Below are 9,830 nucleotides of genomic sequence, written 5' to 3' on the forward strand. Positions count from 1 at the left end.
CAGGTTTCACTCATTGAGATATTTGATACATTTGGAGTTGAATTTTGAGCAGGGTGCTAGATATGGGTCTAATTTATTCTACATGTAGACACCCAGCTTCCCTAGCACCATTTGTTGTAGAAGCTGTCTTTCCTCTGGAATGCATTTTTGACTGAGTGTCAGACAGACTCATGTTTGAGTCTTCTATTTCGTTCCATTGGTCTGCGTGTTGGCTCTTGAGCCAGTGTTTTTCCTACTATAGCTCTGTAATAGATCTTGCGGTTTGCAGCTGTAATCCCTCCAGCATTGTTCTATTTCCTGAGGATTCCTTTGGCTATCTGGTGGCTTTTGTGCTTCCACATAAATTTAAGGATTTCTTTTTCTGTTTCTGTGAAGAATGCCATGTGTGAATTGCTTCAGGTAAAACAATCCTTTTCACAATATTAATTCTAGCGATGTATGAGCTAGTGTCTTCCTCCATCTTTTTCTTCAGTGATTTAAAATTTCTATTGTAGAGGTCTTTCACCTCCTTGATTAATTTAAGAACATACGACCACATTCCCAAGAGGTGGGATAGGTGGTTTTTGGTCACTCATTGGGTTATGGATATTTGTCATCGTTTAAGGGGGATTGGTTACAAAATGTTGTTCTTATGATCAGGAAGAAAGTTGTACAAAGGGAATTCAAGGTTTTTGTTTTGAAAAAAAAGGAATCCTTCTGGTTCTATTTTATTTGGATAATTTAAGGAATATTGATTATAATTCTTCTTTGGAATTCTGGAAGAATTCTTCTGTGAGTCCATCAGGTCCCAGGCTTTTTTTTTTTTTTTTAAATCAGAAGGCTGCTTGTCACTGTTTCTATCTCCTTATTGAAAGAAAATGAGGCCATGACTATTCCTAGGAATGGTTGAGAAGAAGGGTTTCATTGTAAATAAAAGGAAGAGTACACCCAGGGACATCTGGAAAGGTCCAGACTGAACTGGGCAATGAAAGATGGTGTGTGTGTGTGTGTGTGTGTGTGTGTGTGTGTGAGAGAGAGAGAGAGAGAGAGAGAGAGAGAGAGAGAGAGAGGAGAGAGAGAGAGAGAGAGAGAGAGAGAGAGAGAGAGAGAGAGAGAGAGAGAGATGGGTGAGGGGGGTTGTGTGGGTGAAAGATGAAGAGAGAGAGGAAGAGAAAGAGCAAGCGGGCCAAAATGGAGTTATGAATCAAGATGCCAAGAGAAGAACCAGGAGGCAAGAGAGGGGTAAACCAAGAAAATGCTCAGATGACTTATGTAGAAACAGAAGCTGGGGGAAGGAGAGCCCGGTCCCTGGGCTGGAGAGGTTTATGGGAGGGGTGGGGTGAGAAGTGCTGGGAGGAGCCTCAGGTACTGAGTGAGACTTTCTTTGAGCCCTAACACTTGTCTCTTACAGGTCTGTTAAAGTTGTTGATGTCTTCTTGGCTTAACTTTGGTGTTTCCAGTGACTCTAGAAATTTGTGCATCTCTTTTAGGTTTTCTAAGTTAATGGAGCATAGGTTTGTAATAATATCCTCTTACGCTGTTATGAAATTCTTCGGTGTCTGATGTAATGCCTCCTGGTGTATCTCTGATTGTTTATTTGAAGTTCCTCTAGCTTTATTTTGGTGCGCTGGCCTAAGAGTCTATCAGTTTTGTCCATATTTTCAAAGAACCAGCTCTTAGACTGGCTAATTCTTTGTATTGTTTTCTTTGATTAATTTATGTTCTGATTTTTCTCATCTATCTACTGGATTTAGGAATGGATTTATTGGTTTGTTTTCCAGTCCCTCCAGTTGTGCCATCAACTAATTTGTGTTCTTTCTGATTCTTTAATGTAGGTTCCAAGAGCTGTAATTTTCCTCTCGAAACTGCTTTTAACACATCCCAGAACTTGTATTCCTTTAATTTTTGTAGGGAATTCTTTTCCTTGTTTATAGTTTCTAAGGTTCTTGTGAACTTTTAAATAATTGAATTTTTAAAGATTTGTTTTTAATTTTTGATTATGTGTGTGTGTGTGTCTGTGTCTGTGTCTGTGTAGGTATGTGCATGTAAGTGAGGGTTATGCAGAAGCCAGAAGGGAGTATTAGGTCCTTTGGAGCTGGAGTTGCAGGTTGTGAGCTGCCTGCCTGACTTGGGTGCTGGGATATGAACTCTGGTCCTCTGTAAGAGTAGAAAGTCCTCTTAAGACTGAGTCATCTTTCCAGCCACTTCTTAAAAATGATTTATAAATTTATTTTTAACATACATAAAAATCACACATTTTGGGGGTGTACCGTGTGAGTTTCTATGTACATCTGCCCTTAAACAGTTATCACTTCTTTATGGCGGAAACACTGAACGTCCTTTCTTGTGGATATTTGACATGGTGTGCAGTCCTTTGCTGTGCAGCAGCACGACACACCCTCCTAGCTGCAACCCAGGACCTGCTAAACCCCCTCTCTCCACAGTCTTTCTCAGCTCTGAGTACTCACCATTTCCACGGAATCCCTACCACCTCCTCCCCTCTCCTCTTCCTCTGTCTTTGAGATAGGATCTTGCTGTGTAGCCCAGGCTGTCCTCAAAGTCTTAGTGATTCTTCTGACTCGGGCTCCCAGTGCTGGGATTATAGTCGTGTCTTTATATTTGGCTAAGAGTTTGTGTTCTTTATGTATTTGTGCAGTCCTCTGTCAGAGGGAGAGCTGGCGGGGATCCCCTTCCATTCCACAGGAGAGCTCCCCTTGCTGCATAGAAGGCTTTCCATTTGATGCACTCTTATTTGTCAAATTTTGCATTTATTTTCTGAACTACTGAACCCTAGTCCAGAAAAAAACATCATCTATGCCTACATCTTAGAGCTTATCTTGGAGTGTTTCCTTCTAATAATTTCTAAATTTCAAGTCTTAATTAAGGCTTCTGATTCATTTTGAGTTTGCTTGCTTGTTTGTTTTTTCCAGGATGAGAGACAAGAATCTCGTTTCTCTAGTTTTGTTCTCTTTTTCCCTTTTTAAAAATATAGTTAATAGTTTTCTGTGGCACACATGTACCACATTCTCTATCTACTTATTAGTAGATGGCTTTTTAGATAACATCCATTTCTTGGTTACTGTAAAGTGTGCACTCTTTAGCATACCAATATCATTTCCTGTGGATATATACCCAGTATTGGCCTTGCCAGATCACATGATAGCTCTATTTTTGGTTTATTGTAGGAACACCAGATTGTTTTCCATAATGGTTGTGATAATTTACACTCTTATCTGCAGTATCCAAGAGTTCTCTTCTGTCCATGTTCTCACCTGATCCGATACTTTTGAATAAGGAAAAGGTGTGTCTCATTATGGTTTTGTTTTTACATCTTCCTGGTGCTCAGGGATCATGAATATTTCTCACCCATCTACAGGTGGTATGTGTGTATGGCTCTGAGTTGCCCAGCTTAGCAGAGTCCTTCGTGCCATCTGGGAGCACAGGCAGCACTAATGTCTCAGGCTTGAGGTATCCTGTCTTGTTCTGGCTCAGCCACCAGGATGCACTCAGAACCAGATCAAGCAGCTGATGATGAAGTGTAAACAATGCCAGGAAGGTAATGAACAGTCATCAAGAGTGTCTCCAGCTGCACATCTGTCTCCATGGACGCAGCACACCAGAGGGAGAACAGGGAGCTGCTGGCACAGGTACTAGCTTAGGCCTGCCTTTTGCTTCCTGAGTCAGTCTGAGATGAGGCTGGATTTATTCTGTCCTGCCCCTGGCTCCCTGGCTCCTTCCTCCAGCACTCCCTGCACTGGAATGTCTGAAATTTGAGACTCTGTAGGCCAATAGTCCAATAGGAAAGCAGAACCAAGTCCCACCTCCTCCCTTCTAGCCTAGGATATTAACAGAAAGCTCAAACCAACAAAGTCCAGTTTGACCCGCTCTGCACCAGCACCATGCCCATGACACTGGGTTACTGGGATATACGTGGGGTAAGTGAAAGATCTGCTGCTGGGTGGGACAGAGATATGGGGTGGGAAGTAGCTAGGGCTGATTTCTAGGAGATAGATGGAGTTCAGAACTTGATGGAAAGCTTTGCCTATCACGGGAAGTTCAAGCTCAAGAGAGCTTGTGCTTATGTGGCCTGTGTGTTGAGCTTGTAGGGAGATTGTAGGTGTAAATTGGAGGCTCACCAAGAGGTGGCTAAGGAAGACTGTCAGAGTTTCCCCATCTGTGACCTGTCATATGCCATCTTTACAGCTGTCTCATGCCATCTGCCTGCTCTTGGAGTACACAGATACAAGCTATGAGGAAAAGAGATACGCCATGGGGGACGGTGATTACACCCTGTTGGTCAGACCTGGGCTCCCCTGCTCATTGGTGCCCAGCAACACTTGTCTGACCCCTTGTTGCTCATCTCTTCAGGGCTGTCCCTTCTAGAAATCTCCTTGGATTTAGTCTTCCAGTGGAGGACTAGGTTACCTTCTACAGGAATTGAATGATGTTTTCCTCTAGGGCGTGCTTTAATATTTTGTAAATTTCAGTGATGGAGGGTCCCCAGTACTAACAAGCATTCTAAACCATTGGGATGTGCAAAAGTGGGTCATGTTGCAGATCTCCTTCTTGGGGGTGGGGTTCTCATTCCTGACTCCTTGGAAAGGTCCCTAGAGAGGGAATCTGGGGCACTAGGGTGCCTTCTTTCACTTCATCTCATCCACAACAGCTCCCAACTTTGACAGAAGCCAGTGGCTGAATGAGAAGTTCAAGCTGGGCCTGGACTTTCCCAATGTAGGTGCAGGGAAGGGCAGGTCTGGGGAGGGCATGGCATCCTCACCTCATCTCCTCACCTGGCTGAGGGGGGTTGGGATCAGAGCTTCTGATCTCCTGCTCCCATCTCTGGTGGCTGCAGTGTTCCTGTGATGGGCTGTGTCCCAGCTCTTCGTGTCATCTGTCCCAGCTCTTCCATTCAGTGTGCACTGTGTTCATTGGTGGCTTTCCAGGCTAGGCACACTGGGTGCCAGGCCCCATGTGTGTCCTTTCTCAGGGAAGTGACGATGAGACCCCATATCCCATCTGACCATCCCTGCTTGTCTTTCCAGCTGCCCTACTTAATTGATGGGTCCCACAAGATCACCCAGAGCAACGCCATCCTGCGCTACATTGCCCGCAAGCACAACCTGTGTGAGTCGGGCTGGCTGCAGGGAGAAGGACAGAAGCCATCATCGTGGTTTGGTTTGGGCTATGCTGAGAGTGACTCTATGCTGTGTGTGCTGCAGGTGGGGAGACAGAGGAGGAGAGGATTCGGGTGGACATTTTGGAGAACCAGGCTATGGACACCCGCATGCAGCTGGCCATGGTTTGCTACAGCCCTGACTTTGTGAGTCCCACCATTGCTGAGTTGGAGCTCACCCTGTACTCTTACCCTAGAATCCACTAAGGTCCAGTTTGCCACCAGAGCCTCTCAGTGCTACCCATTGTACAGCATTTGAAACTGCGACAGGGTAATCCTGACACTCAGTGTGCCAAATGCAAATTCCCAGTCATGGCCCCTAAGTCTTAAGATCCAGTCCAGACTCCACAGTGCAACCCCAGCCCCTGATAGTATAGACAGAGTTCAGAATGCTCCAGTTCCAACTGCTGGTTCTGTCCTGGGCCTTGTCCTGCAGTGTCCTAAAGTGATGCTACATCTGCAACACACACCTCACACTATGAGAAGAAGGAACTGGAGCTGGGGCGGGGGCGGGGGGGGCACACTCTTCTCAGATGGCTTCCCAGAGCTGTGTCCTTGACACCCACAGAGATAAGCAGATGTTCTCAATAAGCGATTCAGTTGGCCAAAGGCCTTTGATCCTCTTTCTGTTTCCTTTGCCCTCTCAAATTCATCTCATCTCTTTGGAAACTGTACCAAAGTCCTCACCCCTCACCCCCAGTAGGTAGAACCCTGACTGTTCTCTCGGTGTTTGCTTGTTTGCTTCTGCCTCATGTGAGTTCAGAGTTCAGAGCCAGGTGCCCAGAGCTGTCTTGGGTCTGATGCACAGTGGTCCCCAACTGTGGTAGAGACCAGGACGGTGTGAGTGGGAGGGCAGGGAGAGCACCACCACTTCTCTGCCTGCTGGGGACTGCACAGCCCTTCAAGGCCAGCCTCTGCCAGGGAGCCTGTGTCTGAGGATGGTGAAAGCTGGTTTTTTTTTTTTTCTTCAGGAGAAACGAAAGCCAGAGTACTTAGAGGGTCTCCCCGAGAAGATGAAGCTCTACTCTGAGTTCCTGGGCAAGAGACCATGGTTTGCAGGGGACAAGGTAAAGGGCAGTTGGTGGGGAGGAGGAGTTGCCGTTCTTCCCAGGCATCAAATTCTAGCACACTCACTGTTTGCTTTCTTCAGGTCACCTATGCGGATTTCCTCGTTTATGATATCCTTGACCAGCACCGTATATTTGCACCCAAGTGCCTGGATTCGTTTCCAAACCTGAAGGACTTCTTGGCACGCTTTGAGGTGATACCCTGATCCCTCTTCCTACTGGATGTCCTAATTTCCCTTCCCCCTTTCCAGGATGCCTTTTGTCTTAGTTAGGGTTTCTATTGCTGTGAAGAGACACCATGACCATGACAACTCTTACAAGGAAAACGTTTAACTGAGGTGGGGGCTTACAGTTTTTAGATTCAGTCCATTATCATTATGGCAGGGAGCAGGGCGGCTGGGAGTATGGCAGCATTCAGGCAGACACCGTGCTGGAGAAGTAGCTGAGAATTCTACATGTTGATCTAAAGGCAACAGGAAGTGGTCTGACACACTGGACAATATCTTGAGCAAAGGAAACCTCAAAGTAATACCTCTCCACAGTGAGGCACAGCCTCCAACAACACCCCACCTACTCCGATAGAGCCATACCTCTTAACAGTGCCACTCCCTTTTGGGGCCATTTTGTTTTTTCAAACCACCACATTTCACTCCCTGGCTTCCAAAGTTTAGTAGCAATATCATAATGCACAAATGCATTCAGTCCAACTTCAAATGTCCCCATAGTCAATAACAGTCACAAACTTACTTAAAAGTCTAAAGTTCAAAGTCTCTTCTGAGATTCATACAATCTCTTAACTGCAATCCCCTGTAAAATCAAAATCAGGATATACATTACCATTCCAAAACACGGGAAGAGGCATAGTCAGGAAATACAGGATCGAAGCAAGACCGAAAACTAGCTGGGCAATCTCCAAACTCTGGTTCTCCATGTCTGATGTCAAAGTGCTCTTCAGATCTCCAACAAGGCTACACCTTTTAATAGTGCTACTCCCTTTGGGGGCATTTTCTTTCAAACTAGCATACCTTTCCACTTCTTGGAATGGAAATGAGGAATAATTAGCATTTGTTGAACACTGAACTGTGTGCAGTTCTTAGATCCACTGCATGACATTTTTCATCACAACCTACATGTTACATAGAAATGTCAATGCCATTGGACTGTTAAGGAAGCTGATTGTAGAGACTGGCAGTTTCTCAGGGAACCAATATCATTGGAGGAGGTTGTGTTTGTTTCCATGTGTGTTTCTAGCTTCCAAGAACAAAGGACAGTAGATCTCACTGATGCCAAAGGAAAAAAAAAAAGCCATGGGTTGCCATGGAGCCTGGATTTTCCATCCCTGAGGCCTATGGATATTCAGGACATGTCAGGAGTGTATAGCAAGTGCTGTTCAGAGGGGGAATCCAGCAGGACAGACGTGCAGTGACAAGATGCAGCACGCACATCTGGCCTGTCCAGTTCTTTGCTCAGTCATATCCCTGACTGGGGAAGCACTGGGACCCAGGGCTACAGCTGGTGCCAGGCTGAGTGGACAGATCAGTGCTGTTGGAGGAGGAAACCCTGACTTGTTTGATCTTTAGGTATCCTGTTTCTTTCCTTTCATCTTCCTTCTCAGCAATAGCTTGATGTTTTCCTGTGAGATCGTTGAGATGGGATTTTGTTTCATTCACCTTCTCTGGTGTCTCTGTTTGTGGTACAGTTTTCAGCTCAGTGGGACTTGGAAAGATGCATCTCCATCTAGGGATGCAGGAGTGGCAGGCATGCCTGACTATGAGGTACATGTAATAGCCACAAAACCTACTTTATTAGAGATTCGGGGGACCAAGGCTGCAGTCCAGTGGGAATCTTAGTATAGCTGTAGTCCAGTGGGAATCTTAGCAATTTGTTCTGCCCTCACTGTCCAAAAGGTGATGTGTTTTGCTAGTTTTCATCAGCTCGCATTCTGGTTCAGGCTGCTCAGCTCTGGACATTGTGTACGAACTGACTGTAAAGCACAGTGGGAGAGTGTGGGAGCCTGCAGTTCAAGACCAGCTAAGCCTGCCCTATTGAGTACAGGCAGCCCCAGAACTTTGAATTCTTCACAGCTTATCTAGGCACTGTACTGGAAAGAGGGCACACAGCAGCGTCATTCTGTAGCCCTTCTCTTGCAGGGCTGGGGGCAGTAGGATGGACATACTGAGGATGCATTCAGCTGCCAGGTCTTAACGTTCAGATTTTTCTGCTTCAAGAGAATGGCAAAGATCACTCCACTCTCTGCTTGCTGGTTCAATTATTCCTCTCCTCATTAAGTCAGAATTTGCTGAGGTACTGAGTGAGATATTTGCTACACTGGCTGGTTATTAGCGCCTTTGCCCTTCTTGGCCCCTTCTCCATGTGGAATAACAGGTAAGAAGGAGTCTGCTAGAAAAAAAAAGCACGAGTGTTTGTGTAAACAGAGAGTAACAAGGGATTTCTTGCTTGGTGAGTGAGCCGAAAGAGCAGGAATGGATGATGCAGGGGTCCTCCCATATAGACAGGGGTATAGACTGTTGTCTTTCTCTCAGTGTGAGTAGGAGGGACATGTTTAGTCTCTGTGTGTGTTGGCCTCTCTCCTGTTGAACGCAGAGCACAACACTGTTCTTCAGGATGTTGTGGAGTGATTCATCCGTACATGTACTGCAGCTGCAGATGGACACACGGCTGAAAGCAGTGTTTCTCCTCCATTCTGGGAATCACAGCATTTTCTTACAGCCTTGGGCACCTGAGCAGCTTAGGCTGTGTTTGGGTTCTTAGAGTGAAACCTGTACACTGAGTGGGGCCGCAGATCCTGAATTCCCGCTTTCTCCTCCCCCTTGCAGGGCCTGAAGAAGATATCTGACTACATGAAAAGTAGCCGCTTTACCTCCAAACCAATCTTTGCAAAGATGGCCTTTTGGAACTCAAAATAGGACTACAAAGCCCAGCCCTGACAGAATACTCATGATTGCCTGCTGGCTTTGGCCCTCAGGTGTGGCTCTGTGACCCCACCAAATGTTGTTTCTTCTCCTTTCGGTTCCCTATTCCTCTGTTTCTTCTCACAAGCCCTTCCTTCAGTCAAGCCTCTGGATCCTTGGACTCCACATTCCGTTATCAGTCTCCTGCTCCTATTCCTTTGCCCTGCCCTGAATCCTGCCATTCCTCACTGCTGTTTGGAGGAAGGTACCAGACCCCAGAATCCAGCAAGGCTTGAGAGATCAAATCTGCCTGTGTGCTGGCCCTGGTCCCCAGAGTGAGCAACTGGGCCCTGTTTGATCCCCAGTAAAGTCTGAATGACATTTGTTCTGTTTCTTGTTTTGCTGCTGTGACTCTCTGTGTTTTCTTTTTGGGTGGTCTCTGTTTTGTTGTTTGCAGGAGGAGCTGGAGAAAGAATTGTAGGGACTCTGAGTGACTTAAAGTCCTAGATGTCCCTGGATATTTGGATATTCCCCTGGAAGAGATCTTCATTTCTCAATTATTCTTCAGCTGCAGTGCCTCAGATGTCCGTGTGTAGCTTGTGTCATGTTTCAGAGAAATCCTGTGCTGAAGGGGAGGGTTGAGCAGGCTGGCCTTGGCTGGTCATCTTCTCATCAGCTATCCTAAGCTGAACACACAAC

General features: G+C 46.0%; 1 protein-coding gene across 1 annotated transcript; it reads left to right on the forward strand.

Moving 5' to 3' along the window:
* Positions 1-3,781: 3,781 nt before the first annotated feature.
* Positions 3,782-9,523, forward strand: LOC100767530 (glutathione S-transferase). Its single transcript, XM_027395469.2, has 8 exons — positions 3,782-3,914; positions 4,183-4,258; positions 4,646-4,710; positions 5,022-5,103; positions 5,199-5,299; positions 6,124-6,219; positions 6,303-6,413; positions 9,057-9,523. Exons 1-8 carry the CDS (start codon positions 3,879-3,881, stop codon positions 9,144-9,146), a joined length of 657 nt encoding a protein of 218 aa, XP_027251270.1. The 5' UTR covers positions 3,782-3,878; the 3' UTR covers positions 9,147-9,523.
* The last annotated feature ends 307 nt before the right edge of the window (positions 9,524-9,830 follow it).

This window comes from Cricetulus griseus (assembly GCF_003668045.3).
Source record: "Cricetulus griseus strain 17A/GY chromosome 1 unlocalized genomic scaffold, alternate assembly CriGri-PICRH-1.0 chr1_0, whole genome shotgun sequence".
Taxonomy (NCBI): Eukaryota; Metazoa; Chordata; class Mammalia; order Rodentia; family Cricetidae; genus Cricetulus; species Cricetulus griseus.